The sequence below is a fragment of the Xiphophorus maculatus genome, chromosome 6 (assembly GCF_002775205.1).
Source record: "Xiphophorus maculatus strain JP 163 A chromosome 6, X_maculatus-5.0-male, whole genome shotgun sequence".
NCBI lineage: Eukaryota > Metazoa > Chordata > Actinopteri > Cyprinodontiformes > Poeciliidae > Xiphophorus > Xiphophorus maculatus.
In genome coordinates, this window is record NC_036448.1 from 92566 (window position 1) to 111580 (window position 19015).

Consider the following 19015-nt stretch of genomic DNA (forward strand, 5'->3'; position numbering starts at 1 on the left):
GTAAAAACATGGTATTAATACTTAGAAATTAAATGTTAAGGGGTTTCAATCTTCTATTTTGCATTAGTTTTACACCATCGCAGATGCTGGCCTCCTGCAGGTCTCCCCCCAACTGCCTGCAAGAATGCGAATTTATGGCTCTATGTTCTAGCTGGGCTGCAAAAGGCCCCATTTAGTGATCTGCATTCTAACCCCTGTCTGTCCGGTTCCAAACAAAAGTATCAAACCTAACCTTTTTACACATGCGTAAAATTAACTGCATTAAGCACCAAAATAATCATTTTCCTTAACAACACACACCCACTGCATGCAGAGTTCCATTAACGAGATAAATGCACAAACTCAGCACCTAAACTCACCTAACGCACCTAAACTCAGATCGACCTAGCAAGCATGGAAAATATTGCTGGCATAAGCAGAAACATACAAGTACTACACTACCCCCCTTTTCAAAGAACATCAAACTACTATGGCATGCTAAGTTTACAACCAGATGCACATATGCAACATTACTAGTGCAAACATTAGAACTTTAACATAACTCATCTCTTAATGCAGGATAATTATTCAGTCCAGTCATTTTGATAGCGGGCGGGGGCCCTATTTCTCGACCCCTAAGAGTCTTTTGAATACAGGGTTCTTGTTTATCTCCTTCAGATCCAGAGGTATGTGGTTCATCTTGCTGCCGATGTTGCACAGCCAACCTTCTTCTACGGGCTGCAACCTGACGCTTGCCCTTTTTCCTCAGCAGTTTCGGAGACCCAACCAGAGCTTTCTTTTCGCTGTCACTTCCAGGCTCATCTGCTGCTGGTGTAGGGGAAGTGGTCATGTGTTTGGGTAATGGGACTACATCTTGGCACTGAGGGAGGACCACATATCCAAGAAAGAGAACTTTGTCTCTTAGCAGTTGACATTTTTTTGTTTTCAACTTTAGACCGTAGCTATAAAGGTGTTCAAAAACATCAGCCAAATGTTGCAGGTTTTGTTCTACACCTCTGCCCAGTACAATAATGTCGTCCAAGTAGATAAACAGGATCTTCCACTGAAACCCTTGCAAAACAAGCCCCATAGCTCTCTGAAAGGTGCCAGGTGCGTTACATAGGCCAAAGGGCATCCTGGTATATTCATAGAGGCCATAGCGGGTGATAAATGCTGTTTTACAGCGATCATTTGGGTCTACAGAGATCTGTCAGTACCCACACTGAAGATTGAGGGTAGAGAAGATGGTAGCCACTCCCAGCACATCAAGACACTCTTCCATCTTCGGCAGTGGATAAGCATCCTTCAGAGTGAGGTCATTTAGGCATTGATAATCCACACACCAGCGCACCCCCCCATCTTTTTTACGAACGAGTATCACTGGTGAAGCCCACTCAGAAGATGATGGTACCGCTACTCCAGCTTCTAACATGTCCTTGAGATGCCTTTCATCTCCACCTTGAAATCCTAATGGTGTCCGTCTGACTGGCTGCCGTACAGGTCTTGCGTCTCCAGTGTTTATCTTGTGAGTAACAGCAGAGAGCTGGCCAAGATCTGTATCATTGGCCTCAAAGAGAGACTGGTACTTTAAGAGCAGCTCAATTAGTCTCACCTGCTGATCTTCATTGAGCGCCTCACTGGATGTTGTATAGAGGGCTTGAAGGTGTTCTGGTAGATCTAGAGCATTTTTCTCAACTCTTCCAACCTTTGGGCTATCTGTGTGGCTGTTCTCTTCCACTGCCATGGTTGGTAGTTGTTTATCATCCAAATCCAGCATTATAAGGGGGTCATCCGGGAAGGTTTCAACTAGAGTGCCCACACACACTCCACAGGGCAGTGATGCGTTGGTATTTGAGAAATTACAAAGTCGAACTGGAACTCTGGGGTCCATGTAAATGGCAACACTTCCTGATGAGACAGCTTCTGTTATGTTAAGTGGTTGCAGGACAGCTGGAAGCCCAGGTTTGGGTTTATCAACTTTTCCCCAGACAATGCATTCACTTTCTGGTGGTAGTGTGACATTGTCCTCCAGGAGCACACGGGCCACAGAGTAGTCACCCTCACTTCCTCCAATGACACAAGCTGGGAGTGGCTCTTTACCCACAAATACTTGGCGACCAGCAAAGACGGTCATCTTGGCTGCCTGCATTGCATCAAGGCCTAGGAGCAGGGCATCGTGAATCTGCCCAACAAAGACCATCCAGTTGAACTTGTGTTTCCCGATTCCTAATGTCACCTCCAACTCACCCAGGGCAGGCATATTGCTTCCCACTCCCGCATTACGGAGAGATGTTTTCTTGAGCGGCTTCTTCGCTTCCTGTGGCAGCATGTTATAAACTTCTTCTGAAATTACTGTGGCTTCTGCGCCAGTGTCAACAACCGCTTTAACAGGTAGGCCATTGACAGTCATTTCAACTTGTAAGCTAGGACCCCTTTTACTTGTACGTCCGAGTTGTGGTGCGAAGTGCTGAGCCTCCTTACTTTCGACGCCCCTGTGAGATTCAGAGGTAGACTCCCTGGGATTGTTTCTGCGCTGAATTGGAATCGGTGATCTTGAACACTCCCTCATCATATGCCCAGCTTCACCACAACGAAAACAGATGGGCTTGTTCATTTGGCTTGGGCTTGGTGACCGGGCTCGGGAATTTTGAGCAGGTAGCTGCCGTGATGCCATCTGGTCACTTTCTTGTTCTTGTTTTCTGTTGGTATAGACTGACGTAGCAGTTCCACAATCAGCTGACACGGTCTGAAGGCATTCTAACTTTAAATTTAGCTGCTTCACTTTGTCCATAAGCATTTTAAACTGATCCTCTGTTACATACTTTGGGCTCTGGAGGCGTCTGGAGGTGGGGCAAAAGTTATCAGGAACATTTTCGCCCTCATCAGCCCAGGAAATACACCGGGCCCTCCCCGCTCTCATCTCAGCCTCACGACCCAGAGTTGCTTTAAAATTGTGTTCGTGGGCCTCAGCGAGCTTTTGTGCCTCAGCCAATGACGGAGGGTCACGATTCATTACTTCATAAGCTACTTTTTAGTTCCTTAGGTCTTTCAGGAAGACATCAGTTGCCAGCTGATCCTGGAGTAATAAATCTGTTCCTGGATATGCCAAACTCACCAGGCGTCGCACTTCCTCTGCAAACTCTGCTGGTGATTCTTTGCACTGACGCAGCTCTCCCAACTTCCTGCGAACAGTGGTGGGGGGGTCTTTTACTCCAAATCTTTGAGTAAGCTGCTCTTTGAGGAGAGTGTAGTCTTCACGGATGTGTTCAGGTAAGGAGCAGACGTAACGTATTGCAATTCCACGGAGACATTCATGAAGCTTATCTACTCTCTCTGCCCCTCTCCATCCACATTTACGAGCCCGACGTTCAAAGGGAAGCAAAAATGAGTCCCAGTCTTCTCTGCCGTCATATGCTGCCAGCTTAACTTTGGCTGCTTCATGTAGGGGTTGCCTTGTCACCTCATGCCGACTCTCAGTCTGGCCAAATCCTCCATATGCATCCTGTGAAATAGGATGTGCCGCAGATGAGCGCTGATGTATGTCTCCTACTCTACGCCTAACAGTTGAATCATGGATGGCTGAAGTGTTGAATGGGCCTGCATTACGCAACCTTTGCCGAATTACTTCCAATTCTGCAGTAAACGGTGTGTGTGGTTCAACACTGGGTGCTTCTGGGGTTTCCTGTAACATTAAGGGAGGAAGGGCAGCCCCAGGGTTTGGGATTTGGCTGCTTGTTGTTGATTGCACTATTCTAGATGTCTCTCTTTGCTCTGCTGTAACATGCTGTAGAACTGGTGTTAGCAGCTGCTTTAAATACAAAGACCCAAATAGACAGAGGGTATTTTGTTTGAAATTGAGCATCAACAAAGTGTAAAATGCGTTTTGTTACATGCAGAAATAAAATTTTGTGTTCTCTGCAGCAGTTCGTTGATTTCATAAACGCGACATAGGATCGATTTTTGTACATAGCATATAGGTTTTATATATATGACGTCAAAATGGGTTGTGGCTCCGAGTGCTTTTTTTTTTATAGGGAGGCGGTCCCAAATGGCTCTTTGAGTAGAAAAGGTTGCCGACCCCTGGTATAGGCCAATCACAATCCCCCAAAATGAAGGAAATCGGCGCCCAGAAATTGACTGGCCGATAAATGTAAAATATATTATACATGCATAGGATATAATGTAAACAGCACTATCAGAGATACAATAAGTTTAAAGTAGGTGTCTGAATGACCTAATCATCTGACTGTTGACTCCAGCAAATTGTTAAATTGTTAGCAGAACTAGAGGGCCTCAAAACCAAATCTCACTTAGGGCCCTATGGAGGCTTGGGCAGGCCCTGATATATTTGATTATGTATGTAGAAATTATTATTTTATGGACAAAGAGAAAAAAATAAATTGCTCTTAGGGGCCCTCTGGTGGCCGCGGTAGGTCACGCAAGCTTCGCTGGTATTTTGAGCTGCCGTGCAATGTGCATCCAAACGTCCAAAGCTCTGGTAGAAGATAAGTTAGCAAAACAACGTCTCAAAAAAGGACTTATTCTTCAGCAAGAAAGAAAAGATGAAGAATAGAAAAATGCCAAGATAAAAGTTTGTCTTAACATGTCTTTGTTATATAATGTTTATAAAGAAGATTTGTGAGGCTGCTAATAGAAAATTAGCTTTATAGCGACATTGAACGGTTCAGTTCAACAGCCAAACATTTATGCTTGCGTCTATGGGTGAAACTCAGTTCTAACTTGAAATGAGTTGATTCTCCTGCTTGGCTCTGTATATTTCTGAGGTTTTTTTGGCTTTCAAAGCGACGTGTTTGACAACATTTGATAACAATAATTAAAACATCTCAATGTTTGATATTGTCTAGCAAAATGTTTTCCATCAAGCTACATGGCTGCTGCATTAACCCTCTGATGCGTGAGTGACTGAATATCCAGTCTTCCGTGATTGGGTCTTTTTTGACCCGGGTTACAATCATTGTGTTTTAATGCTACTTTTGTCATTTTGATTCAAAATAATGCTTTGTAATGTTTTGTATAAATCTACTGTGTTTTATTTCACACAAGAATTATTTCATGTTTGAAATATTTTCATTTTTCACTTTTTAAAACGTTTTTAAAACAATTTGTAGAACATTTTTAAAACAAAATGACAGCAATTTTACAACAGCAATGATGAAATGTCAATAACGGACAATGTCAACATCCATTATGTGTGTGTGAGTGTGAGCATAGGGAAGGGGGTGCGAAAGAGCACATTTCTTGAAACTAGCTAGCTAACCAAGCTAACATTACTGTCTGTATTCTATTATGCTATGTACAGTATACCATGCATGTGAGTGTATATTGTCAAGAAAATCCGAGCTCAACCCACTTCCCCATGCTGGAGATTTAAGTTTAACAGTAATAATAAATAAAGTTATCTTTAAAATGAATCACTCAAGTGACATCTAGGTCCAACAGTAGACTTAAATGTCAATAAAATCAATCTGGTTGTGTGTGTTGTTTTTGTCTCCTGCAAACTTTGCTTTAATTCTACTTCTTTTTCTTTTTAATCATAAGAAATAATAGTCAGACAGAGAGTCATGAAACACGAAGAGCAGATTTCATGAAAAAAGAGGAAGTAAGTTTCCAGCCTGCAGATTTATAAAAATAGCTGAGACTATTCCTTATTTTAAAGCATGAAAGTTTTAAAGAATGAAATCTAAACATTTTGAGTAATTGGATAAGATTCAAAGTAAAATACTTACATTAATATTGGTTTACTTATAATAATACTTACACTTACACTTGTGGGTACACTTACAAGAAAAACAAGTAACTGTAACTTTGGTATCAAATCATAAGAATCATGGATTATTCTTGGTTTCTTTTCAGAAAACATCTGTAATAACTCACATTAAGATTATAATAAGAGTAATTAATAAGTTATGGTTATAAAATTATAAATGAATGCTAAATCAGAGAAGCTAAAGAAATTATAAATTATTTTGACATTGAACTTGAAATGATGTAAAAGGTGTAACTGCAATTAAAGATCACTGATATGTTGGAGGTAGATGGTAGGTGAAAGGTTAGGGGAAAAGGGAAACTAACAGGAGAGCAGAAATGATCAACACCTTATTTGGAAGTAGATTAAATGTTTCAAAGAAAAGGTTGTGCAGGCCATGGTCATAGGAGGACCATTGGGCAATTCTGAGACATTAGCACAGACATCAACACTGTCTGTAAGACAGTGATGGATATGAGATCATCTAAGCAGACAGCCAATGAAACAAGCACAACATCGGGGCTAGCCAATGCAAACGCAACAAAAGGCTGGATAAACCCTATAAAAGGTGGGTGCAAAAGAGGAATTTTTGGTTGGATCCTCCAGGCAGCTTCGAGCCAAGATCGAGATGGACAAAGAACTCTGCAGCTGAAGAAGAGCTGGGGCCACATAGCCGAAGACTGTCCTGCGCATGGGGACCAACCGGTCAGCCCTGCAACATGTGGCTTCACATCGCACTTCTCTCATCAGCTGGGTTCAGACCCTAAAGATGAAGATAAAGGCAAAGGCAAAGAAGAAGAACTGGTGCTTTCCTTCCTGCCAGCACCCAAGTCCTGTGTGACCTCACCATCCATGCAGAGAAGAAGCTCATCAGACCTACAGAGATCCCGGCCTTCATCGATCAACTTCCTCCTACTGCTGCAACACCTTCTTCATCATCAGGCCAGGTCTGGGGTTCGAAACACCATACTCTGTCCGTCGCTCTCAAAGGTTCCCTTTTTAGTTCTCAGTGTCAGCATTAGGGAAAGATAGACTAGATGATTGATTTTACTTATTTGATTATTTCTGCTACTGAATTAAGCTGTACTGACCCTTGCAAAAATGCCTTACTAATAACATATTTAGCCTAAAGAAAATCTAAAAGATGTTGTGGACATTCAATTAATGAGTCACCTTAAAGTTCTATGATGGTTATAAAATAGCTATGATGTTTGATTCTGGAGAGGAAAAGGTGGAAAATGTTTTATAGGTTGCTGGTAGCCCATATGTAAAACAACATCCTTGGGACTTGCCCGAGTCACTAAAACCAACCTGGTTCAATAACAAGTGCACGTTGTAATATAGAGAAGGAGCGACCGTTAGTTGGCTGCACGCTGCTCAGTCTGGCTAATTCACAGGGGGAAGTAGGGTGGGACACCTGGATGTAGGTCGTCAGGAACCAGGCGAATCTTTTCTCGAAACCAGCTTAAACAGAGTTTACTTCAGTTCTGGACAGGGTAAATCCCAGCAGATTTAGGAAACTCAATTCACCGGTTAGATGGAGAGCTGGTAGCACATCTCCCCTCTCAGAAGAGGAAGTAGAGGGTGAGAGAATAGAGAGAGAGAAGGAGGGGGGAGTGTTGTGCAACAACAATATCCAACCATCCACCCACCATCCATCCACTGCTTATCTGGGCTAGGGTTGTGGGATAGCAGCCTAAGTAAGGAGGTCCAGACTTCGCTCTCCTCAACTCCTCCGGTGGAATCTCCAGGCCACCTGGGAAACATAGTCCCTCCAGCGTGTCCTGGGTCTTTCCTGGGGCCTCTGCCGGAACACCTCACCAGGGAGGCGTCCAGGAGGCATCCTAACCAGATGCCCGAGCCACCTCAACTGGCTCCTCTCAACGTGAAGGTGCAGCGGCTCTACTCTGAGTCCCTCTGAGATGACCGAGCTTCTCACCCTATCTCTTAGGGGAGCCCAGACACCCTATGGAGAAAACAAATTTTGGCTGCTTGTATCCGTGACCTCGTTCTTTCGGTCATGACCCAAAGCTCATGACCATAGATGAGGGTTGGAACGTAGATTGACCGGTAAATCAAGAGCTTAACTTTTTGGCTCAGCTCTTTCTTCACCATGACAAACCGGTACAGCCCCCTCTTCACTGCAGACGCTGCATCAATCCGCCTGTCGATCTCCTGCTCCATTTTTTCCTCATTCATGAACAAGATCCCGAGATACTTGGGATCCACTTGGGGATACTGCCCCACTTGGGGCAGGACATCCTCCCCGACCTGGAGAAGGCACTCTATTCTTTTCCAGATCATTTATATGTGCATTTAGTTATATAGCTATGAATTTTTATTTTATTAATTGAGATGATAAAAGAAAGAACCTTGAGCACAATGATCAACATGTTTTTTCATGCCATTCAACACATTCTCTCTCTTGGTTTTCTTATCCAGGATGTCAGACACGCACACAGACACACAAATAATACACATGCACAATAAAGTATAGGCAGTAATGTTAGCTAGTTGGTTAGACAACTAGTGTTAGCTAACTTTGAAGAAGGCTAATATGTTGATTCATGACAACTCTGTCACAGTACTCATGATTGACACGCGCACACACATTTGTGAGGTAAAAAATAAAGATAATACTTATATGTAAGAGTTCTTGCTGTGTAAAATATTATTACTCAGGGGTGACACTTAGGACTCAATGTGTATGGTTCACAAAAATATGTTTTCCTGACAGTCAGAGTTGGTAAGAAACAAAGATTCCCATTAAATTTCATAGGAAATGAATGCAGGTCATTTTTGACCCACTCACGGAAGAAAGGGGTAGTAATATAAGACATGCTATTTCTTAAAATGTATAAAAGGTAAATTAAAAATTTGAATTGCATGACATCAGTAACATATTTTCTGAGGAATACCTGGAATATGAAGTGATGAAAACTTGTCATTACAAAGATATTGCAAAAAGATGAACTCACTGGGTCAAAAAGGACCCACTTGCGCATCAGAGGGTTAATATATCAATGAGCTGCTCTAATCTGTAGTTGGTGTTTGCTGCTGATCATTTATGTGGCTAAAACAAACAATATTTTTACATCAACTTCTAAGTTATGTGAAACTTCTGTTAAAATCATTTCAAGGCTCAGAATCAACTCGGTACCGGTACCGGTCCACATTCTCAGGGGAGAAAAACTCACCTGGTGTAAATTAAATTTTTAGTTATGCTTAAGAGAAATTAATTTAATCATAGAATGTCATGAATATGTGTGTAGGACTGCACCGATTGCAGTTTTCTGTCCGGTTACCAATCTTTAAAGAGCCTGACCTGCCGATTTTGATTTAGGCCAATAATTTTTTTGTCTGAAATGTTGCTAAATGTAGCAAGAAAGTTACTGAGTTGGCAACAGTGGGGTGAATGTTGTTAGCTGTAAATGTGCAGACCTGACCTGGTGGGCCGGACTGTCAGTCAAACCTCTCACTGCAGAGCAGAAGGGGACAGAGGCTGATTTTTAAACCTTTGCTGACGAAAATAAGGTCAGTGGATGGGCTTCACATTAAGTATCAGCCGATCACGATCCCCCAAAATTAACCCAGAAACCCAAACAGCACCATCAGAGATGCAATAAGTTTATAGCAGGTGTACGAATGATCTAATCGTCTAACTGTTGATTCCAGCAATCCACATTTTTAGCAGAAATAGAGGGTCCCAAAACCAAATTTTGCTTAGGGCCCTATGGAGGTTTGGGCTGACCCTGCTTGATATTGCTCAGTCTTACAATTCCAGGGCCCGGTTCCATTACTCGCACTTCCACACTTGTTCCGCTCTTGTGTCCCTCAAATGCATGTTCATGTCGAAGGGTTTGGGTGCGCCCCTTTTGGGTCCTATTTCCGCTCTTACGATAAGGCCGCATTTATGTGGACTTTGGCAAAGTGTATTACCCACAATTCCTTGCTGCATATGATGTTTTCAGTTAAAAGCCAGAATTGTGGCAATGGTTTATTTTTTTTCTTCAAAGAAAATATTATGACAAGGCACACTTTAGTAACAAAAAAGCTTGATATGATAAACTGAACCGAAAAAAGAATAAAAAAAGAATAGTCACAAACTAATTGTGAGGAAAGTAAAACAAAATGTTACAATGCAAGAGGAATTTTCAATATTAAAATAAGCTACAGTATTAACATATAGGTATAAAAATTGGGCTTTTGTGATGTTGCAACATTTAAGGACTCTCAAATAAAATTATTTCACTTTAAAAATGGAGGTGATGTTTAGAAAGCAGTATTTGTGAGTAAATTGTTAATATATTTTAACTCTTCATCCCCTGTTAGAACACCAAATTTTGTTATATTACAACATAAAGATGGAATAGATTTCTTGTACTTCACTTTTGAAAATCTTTCTAAAAACATTAATGACGTTGCAGCTGAAAAAAGGTGTATTGTCTCAAAATCTCAGTCACAAAACCCACAGGAATTGATAGTTACTTCTTTTGCAGAAAGTCATTAGAGAGAAAGTTTCCAACATAATTATGAAATAAATAATGTTTTTTTTGTGGGGGGGGACTAGAAAGCTATTTGGTTATTATTTTCTTTACAGATATCTTGAGACAAAACATTTTTAAACAAATGTTTTCTTCTCAAGGCAGAGAGGACACAAACTGATGTCAGAGTGTTCCTTGTAACAATTTCTTCTGCAGAATTTCTTGTGACAATTTTGGTCTATGAAGTAACATTCATAGTTTCATTGTACTTCCATTAGTCTTTTTATTTTTCACAATAAAAAGACTAATTAAATCCTAAATTTAATTAGTCCCATCAGGTCTTATTTCCTATTCTTTCTATATATGCCATATGTTTGTCCTTAACTTGATTTTTCTTATAGCACATTAGCTCCACCTTACCAAACTAACTTTTAGCCAGATAAAAGAGATGGTTTCCTGAGTAACAGCTCAATATGTAATCGTGTCTATAGTTAGTCAAATTGCAAACTGTTAAATTAAATATTAGTACATTTTAATGTGTATTTTTTGTCACCTTGGAAATATGGCACTGTTCACAGTTTTTTTTTCTGTCGCAAAAAAAAAGGAAAAAGAAAATATGTTTTCAAAAGTAAAGTATTGAAATAATTTTTGTTTCATTCTGACCAGTCCTGCCATTTTGGATGTTGAAGTTACGACACAGGGGCGTACTGTCTCATTGGTATTGGGACGAGGCCTAGATCTCTCAGAGGTTCTAACATAAATTATGTAAAGTTAAACTTTGTGAGGTCTTTTTTAAAATCTTTAAAGCAGTTTGCAGCCAACTTGCTTTGACGGTTAAACAGTGAGATATTATTAGAGTTTATTCAGTAAAATCACAGCAAATTTGCTTATTTCATAATACTTCATAACCAGTGACCTTCTTTGCTATGGTCTGGTTAAAAACTACAGTCTCAGATCAATACAGCTTGCGGTGGGAGGACTGTTGCTAACTTAATGACATTGCTATATTTGTATTTAGTGACAAATATAGAAACTTTATCTGGTTTACTGAAGATTTTGGTGACAAAATCAGAAGGCACCAATAGTCCTACAGCTACAGCGAGCGGTGAGAGCTGCCGATTGTCCCTCCCACCTCGGAACCACTTGATCTGACTGACAGCAGGCTGGTTGTGAGGCATACTGCTGTAGAGAGAAGACCCACTTCATTGTGTTTGCACATTGCAACAAGATCATGCATGTGCAAAGCTGCCGGTGATTACGCTCTGCATGTAATATAACATAAATATAGTTTTTCATGTGGCCCATTGTTTTTTTTCACTGAAACTGTTGCACCTAAAAGAAAAACCTGCATTTTATTTATGTCATTTATATACTGCCTGGCCAAAAAAAAAAGTCACCACCAAAAAATGGTCACACTCTCTAATATTTTGTTGGACCGCCTTTAGCTTTGATTACAGCCCGCATTCGCTGTGGCATTGTTTCAATAAGCTTCTGCAGTGTCACAAGATTTATTTCCATCCAGTGTTGCGTTAATCTTTCACCAAGATCTTGTATTGATGATGGGAGAGTCTGACCACTGCGCAAAGCCTTCTCCAGCACATCCCAAAGATTCTCAATGGGGTTAAGGTCTGGACTCTGTGGTGGCCAATCCATGTGTGAAAAAGATGTCTCATGCTCCCTGAACCACACTTTCACAATGTGAGCCCGATGAATCCTGGCATTGTCATCTTGGAATATGCCCGTTCCATTTGGGAAGACAAAATCCATTGATGGAATAACCTGGTCATTCATTATATTCAGGTAGTCAGCTGACCTCATTCTTTGGGCACACAATGTTGCTGAACCTAGACCTGACCAACTGCAGCAACCCCAGATCATAGCACTGCCCCCACAGGCTTGTACAGTAGGCACTGGGCATGATGGGTGCATCACTTCACCTGCCTCTCTTCTTACCCTGATGCGCCCATCACTCTGGAACAGGGTAAATCTGGACTCATCAGACCACATGACCCTCTTCCATTCCTCCAGAGTCCAATCTTTATGCTCCCTAGCAAACTGAAGCCTTTTTTTCTGGTTAGCCTTACTGATTAGAGGTTTTCTTATGGCTACACAGCTGTTCAATCCCAACCCCTTGAGTTCCCTTTGCATTGTGCGTGTGGAAATGCTATTGCGTTCACAATTAAACATACTCCTGAGTTCTGCTGTTGTTTTTCTTCAATTTGATTTGACCAAACGTTTAAGTAATCGCAGATCACGATCATTCAGGAATTTTTTCCAACCACATTTCTTCTTGGAAGACGATGGTTCCCCACCATCCTTCCAGTTTTTAATGATGAGTTCTCAAACACCACAGGACAGTTCTTAACCCAATTCTAGTAGTTTCTGCAATCTCCTTAGATGTTTTCTCTGCTTGATGCATGCCAATGATTTGACCCTTCTTAAACAGACTAACGTCTTTTCCACAACCACAGGATGTGTCTTTTGCCATGGTTGTTTAAGAAATGAGGAGTTACTCATTGCATCAGCTGGGGTTAAATAACTTGTTGCCAGCTGAAAGATAATCGCCTATGCAGTACTTATCCAATAGGAGACTTGTACCTATTTGCTTAGTTAAATCCAGGTGGCGACTTTTTTTTGGCCAGGCAGTGTATGTCCAATTGAAATCTCAAAGGCACATTCACAAGCTGATGATGGTAAGCTACTGGATTGTAGCTGCAGCTGGCTTGGGGCAGAATGACAAAAGCGCCATCGGCTGATGGCACTCAATGAAAAATGAGGTGGATAAAATAAAAAAAATAAGGGATCTGTTTCTTTGCTCTTCACTTTTTAAATGTATTTTTGAAGTATCGAATCGGGACTCGGCTGATGTCCAAAATTAAAATACTCTGACTTGGGACATCCCCAATTACAATATTGTCTTACTGAACTGTAACACAGTATAAGTTTAGGATGAAGTATTTCTGTAATAATATGATCAACAGTTGACAGTACCTCAGCAACATGCAAGGGCGTAGAGTGGCAGTTGTCCAATCGGACTCCGTGGAAATATTTGGCAGTAATTTCAGTGTATTTCTGCATGTGCGCCCACAGGTAGGGGCAATCCTCAGGTCCTTTCCCATAGCGGAGTTTGACACTGTCCCCCCAGCAGATCAGCTCCCGACGCAGGTACACATTGGATCCTACACAGAAAATAGAAATATCAACAGCCCTAAAATACTGCTCACTATTTGACCAAAAACAACCTCTATTTTCTAGGTTGCTGTTTGTGACTTCTACCTGGTTCAGCAAAGTTGCGCAATGGATCATCACCCATCACCCAGCCGTTGTGAGCCAAGAAGTGGCACATCTTATCTGGTTGGTTTAAAAACTCCATCTCCTGCTCTAAAGTCATTTCCTCAAAGGGGAAGGTGAAATACCTGGAACAGAGGTATGACGATCCACATATCTTGGTTACATAAAGCTTTTACCAATCAGTGACATGTGGTCAGGTGAGGCAGATGAGGCAGTGCCTCACTTGTGATCCCGTTAAGTAAAAATAAGCACATGAGAAGTAAAATAGATGCCAACAACAATGAGAGAAAATCAATTTGTCCACTTGAATTTTCTATAAATTGCTTTTTTTGTTGGTAATTTCAAAATTTACATGGTCAAAATTGCAAAATTTATGCATTGCCTGTTGAAATACATGAATAAAAACTGGGGTGAGGCAATGCAGTGCCCCACCCCTGTGATACCGCTGTACTTGTTACTGGTACTTGTTTCATTACACATTTTCTATTTTTTTTATGTCAGAGTCTTTTTGATATATCTATGTGTGTGATCTATTTAGTCTCTCTCATCACTATGCAGTGAAAATGTGGCGTGTGCGGGAGAAAGTACCTGTGCCTCACTAATAAAGGGCACTGCTATGGCCCATAGGCACAACGAGCAACAGGTGCTCTTCTTCTACACATTGAAAAGACTCAAAACATTTAGGGGAAAAAGATACAGCAGAACTGTTCAAGGTTACTCTCTGACTGACCAATTTTTGAAAATGAAAGGAAAGTAGAAACAAAGACATTTTTTTTACAACAGAATGAGAGATATTTGTGGAAAAGGATAGCTACATGGACTTTGGACGTCATATAAAATAAAGGTAAGATCATACACGATTTTCAATTTAGAAAAGAGAGATCAGCCAAAGAAAACCTTCAAATAATTTAAAAAATATGACCTTATTAAATATTTTTTTAATCTTTCTTGCCATTGTATTGTTAGGCGCTTTAATTAGTTATGGTCAAAATTAAAATATAGCTTCTATATTGGATTTTGTATTTGTACATCTGACGCTGGTGGAATCTGTGCCTCACCAGCCATGAACCTCACCACACATCACTGTTACCAATACAGTAACACAGTAATGCATACAAGATGATTAGCTTTTAATCTTAAAAGTTTTAAAAGTAAAATAGCATTAGTTTCTAGCATAATGATGTACACATTAATGGTAATGCAAAACTGTCTCCAACAGACAAAAATGTCCATTCTACTTTTCCAATGCTTCCTGCTTTGCTTACCATGTACTCTGTTCCTTCCCCATCAGTCATTACCTGGTGACAAGAGGCTCTTTCCTGGTAACTGGACCCAGTTTAGGACCGTGGTCAGCTAGACGTTCATACACTATGTTCTCCACAATGCAGTTGACTGCCTAGCAAAAGGAATCACAAGACAGAAAGTCATGGGAATTCCCAATAAGACACAGCAGTGTGTCTAGCATTTTCATTTTGACCATTTAAAAAGCCATAAGTGTCCATTTCAAACTTTACAGCGGCCTAGGCCGGTGCATTGCAATCACACAGACATTCAAATCCAATAAAGGCCACAGTTTTTCTCATGTTTTTTTTCATCCAAATATAACCATAAAACCCATGTTCCTATGAACAGCTGGGGCCTCATGCATAAAGCGTGCGTGCACACAAAAAATGTTCGATACCATATTTTCCACACAAGTCGGCATGTATAAAAATTAACTTTGCGTAAATACACGCACACTTTTTTGTTGGCATGAAAATGTTCGGCAGCCACGCAAACTTTTTCTGTGGACAATATCAAACCACAAAGTGTCAAAACTCACCTAAATACTCTGAAATCTGACTACATTCGGTGTTATTTAGACCAAGAAGCATCAAACCCGATGTTTTTCATGATTTTAATATTTTATTGTTTAAATGTAAACGATGAAACTGAACCACATTTATCCTCAGACAATAAGCTAACACGCACACAATATAAAGAAAATAAAAGTATGTGAAAACCTCGTTCGAATGTAAATAGTACTTTTTCTCAGTTTTTGTCTCAAAGATGTAACACATTGGTCCGTGCGCCGAAGTACATCTATGGGGTAATTTAATTCTCTCGTAAAAAAGAAAACAGGGTTGGATCAGCAGATTAACTCCAACCTGCTGATTAAAAATAATCCACAGGTTTGATTATTTTTAAGGTGATCAAGGTGTGTATGCAATACACAGATACGCAGCTACACGTATATACTGTAAGTAGCTGCGTAAAGGTGAGCTGCGTAATTGTGGAGCACTTTGGCTCTGATGGAGAACATCGCCAATGGAAGGATTCAGAGGGAGCGTTTGTTCAGAGATCATATTGATCTGCTGGGAAATGTTGATGACGGTTTATGAGCATTTAGATTGCTCAGACTGATCATCCAGGAGCTCTGAGCGAAAGATCCGTGAGGTACAGCTGCAGTCAACCTTCAGTTGAGCCGCCCACTATGTGAATGCGCCTTACGTACATAAAGCATTCTAGTATTTAGAACAGGGGTCTCAAACGCAATTTACCCAGGGGCCGCTGGAGGTAGAGTCTGGGTGAGGCTGGGCCGCATTCACACACACGGTCTCCTCAGCCGAACCTTTCTGATTGCCTATTACCATATTTGGCCATAGTCAGGCGCTGTAACAGCCGTAATTGTGTAGTGTCTCTCTAAGATACTCTAGTATTGCTAATGATGTCAGAACTATGCGCCACGGCTTCTCTGTAGAGAGAACATTACTAATTTTTTAGTAATGTTACGGATTGTTTGGACGCTGCTCAATTTTCATGTCTGATAATATAGCAGCCGTTCAACCGGGCTTTGTAAGGTCGGTGAAGAGCGTATTTATTAAAGGACAACATTGTGGAATTCCCAGTACCAGTGTGGTTGTGAGTTTTTGACCGTCCTGACGAATCTGCCGCCTCCTCTCCTTCCTTAAACACAACCCAAGCGTTACAGCGCCTAACCTTAATTACGTTACACTGATCAGCAACTTCCGGGTCTAGACTGGATGCTGAAGCACGTGAAGCGGGAGCGGCCGCGGAAATTGCGCATGTACCGCATGCAAATAATGACAAATAGAAAATGCAAATAGGCCCGGCCGATGTCCCGCCCCCGAGAGCAATATACTCCACCGTGATTGGTAAGTTCGTTCAGGTCCGCACACAACACTGAAAAGTGCCAATTATATCAAACTCGCGGGCCGCACTAACATTAAACTTTCATATTAAGGCGGGGACCACAAACTATCGTCCCAAGGGCCACAGTTGGCGTGTGCCAGTTTGAGACCCCTGATTTAGAATAAACGTCCACATTCCCCACTCAAAGGACTCTCTGACACGCTGTCTGTCTTTAAATCCCAACTGAACACGCTACTATTCAAACAGGCATTTGCAGGATCTCTTTTGCACGGCCACGTGGGTGCGCACGACTTTATGCATCCGATTTTTTTTGTGCGCCGCACTTTTCTAAATTTTTCTGTACGCTAAGTTTTAGTGTGAAAACTGCGCACTCTTTTATGCATGAGGCCCCAGAACTTTTGGGGGTTTTCTTACAGAGAGAAGCAACCCAATGTACAAGTGTTATGATGTGCTTTTCATATTTAAATTAATCAAACAAATTAAGATATATAGAAATCCAATCAGTCAGATAAATTCTTCTGTGTGTAAGCTGTCCTGCCTTTAACCTTACCTGTTCCTGATGCTGGTGTATGATGTGGTACTGTTCTTCATTCATCTCAGTCAACTTCTGTTTCAGCCAACCACAGCACTCTTCAATGTGCTGTGGAGAGGAGCTGGAGAGAGATGGAACAAGAGGATAGGAATGAAGCAACAATATCAGACAAAAATGTGTACATGCCAATATGGATTGGATTACAAAGAATAATTCTCAAAGTTTCTTAAAACAACCACACTGCCACACTGCATAGCATTTGCTCTATACTTTTGTAATTATTAAGACATCTAAGATCTGTGTGACTGTTTGAGGGTGTGGACAGGTGTCTCCTATACCGATAAGTTCAAACAGGTGCCATTATGAGTGGAGGGCAGAGGAGCCTCTTAAAGAAGAAGAAGCTACAGGTCTGTGAGAGCCAGAGATCTTGCTTATTTCTTATTAACCAAATACTTATTTTCCATCATAATTTGAAAATAAATCCTTAAAAAAAATCAATGTGATTTTCTAGATATGTTTTCTCATTTTGTCTCTCATACTAGAGGTCTACCTATGATGACAATTACAGGCCTCTCATCTTTTTAAGTGGGAGAGCTTGCACAATTGGTGACTGACTAAATACTTTTCCCCAACTGTAGCAAGATTTTAGACCACAGTGTTTTTTGTATTAAAAAATGCTACTTTGACAGGAAGTGTAAAAATATTGCTGGGTAATTACATTATTGGAAGGCTTTGTTAACAATTCTTAAACACACAACCATAGTCTCAAAAACAGCAAACAAAATAAATATCAATTTTTGCATTTTGTTGAATGCCAATTAAGTAATCAGCCAGTGGATATCAAAACATTATGTAATGCTGGTCATATTTAGAAACAAAACCAAGGCATAGATTAAATCGGGGGCAGCTTTTGGCCTACCAGACCTTCAGGGGCTCCATAAATGCTAATATTTTAACGAAGAGCACATATGGAATTTTAACATTTGTTTATTGAGACTCTCAATGCTGTTAAATTTGATTGAACCCTACCTTAACCCTAACCCTAAATTAAAAGATTTTAAATTGTTTAACATATAAATTTAAGATTTTAAGGAGCTGGCAAGTTTACGTTGTAAAAATCATAGTTAGATTGTTTCATTACCATAGTTACAATCTGATGCTTACGAGTTCAATCTTTGTGTTTGAGCTTGGTTGGTGCAACAAATACCTCTCAGCAAATTACAATGATCACCGGTTGCTTTGAAGTGTGGTCAGTTAAATTAGAGCCCCTCTCCCAGATTTGACTAAATCTTTGTTGAAATGCTGTTTGTGGTGCTGATGTTCTTCATAGAAACCCTTGTGGAAAAATATATTTAAGTATATTTTAAATATGCTGTATTTTTCTGAAATACATTTTTAGTATGTTATCAAGTGGATATACTTAAGATTATATTAATGTAAAATAAATATATATATATTTTTAAATATGTTTATTAGATATTTCAAAAATGTATACAGAAAAGAAAAAAGAGCAACAACAGGACAAAACTTATACAGCACAGATACAGAAAACAAAAACAAAAAACAGGAGGCATGTACATAAGTTACAGCAATTATATGAGAAAAGTAACCAATTTATATATAAACTGAAAGATATACATCATTCGGGTTCACATTACTGGTCTTTTCATTTTTACATATTCAAGAATACATTTCCATCTCTTTTTAAACGCGTAGAATTTCCCATTAAGACAGTATCTCAATCTTTCTAATACAATAACTTAAGAAATTAAGTTTTTCCATAGCTGGATCAAAGGAGCATTGCAACCA

The 19015-nt window shown here is 40.4% G+C and overlaps 1 protein-coding gene across 5 annotated transcripts in view; it reads right to left on the reverse strand.

Moving 5' to 3' along the window:
• The window catches only part of agl (amylo-alpha-1, 6-glucosidase, 4-alpha-glucanotransferase), a 118887-nt gene that overhangs the window by 35223 nt on the left and 64649 nt on the right, over positions 1–19015 (reverse strand). For all 5 annotated transcript variants that reach the window (XM_023334840.1, XM_023334841.1, XM_023334839.1 and 2 more), the window contains 4 exons: positions 17225–17327; positions 14820–14917; positions 13507–13646; positions 13222–13409 (listed from right to left, as the gene is read on the reverse strand). In XM_023334840.1, coding sequence (XP_023190608.1) covers positions 13222–13409; positions 13507–13646; positions 14820–14917; positions 17225–17327 — 529 coding nt within the window. The remainder of the gene's footprint in view (positions 1–13221; positions 13410–13506; positions 13647–14819; positions 14918–17224; positions 17328–19015) is intronic.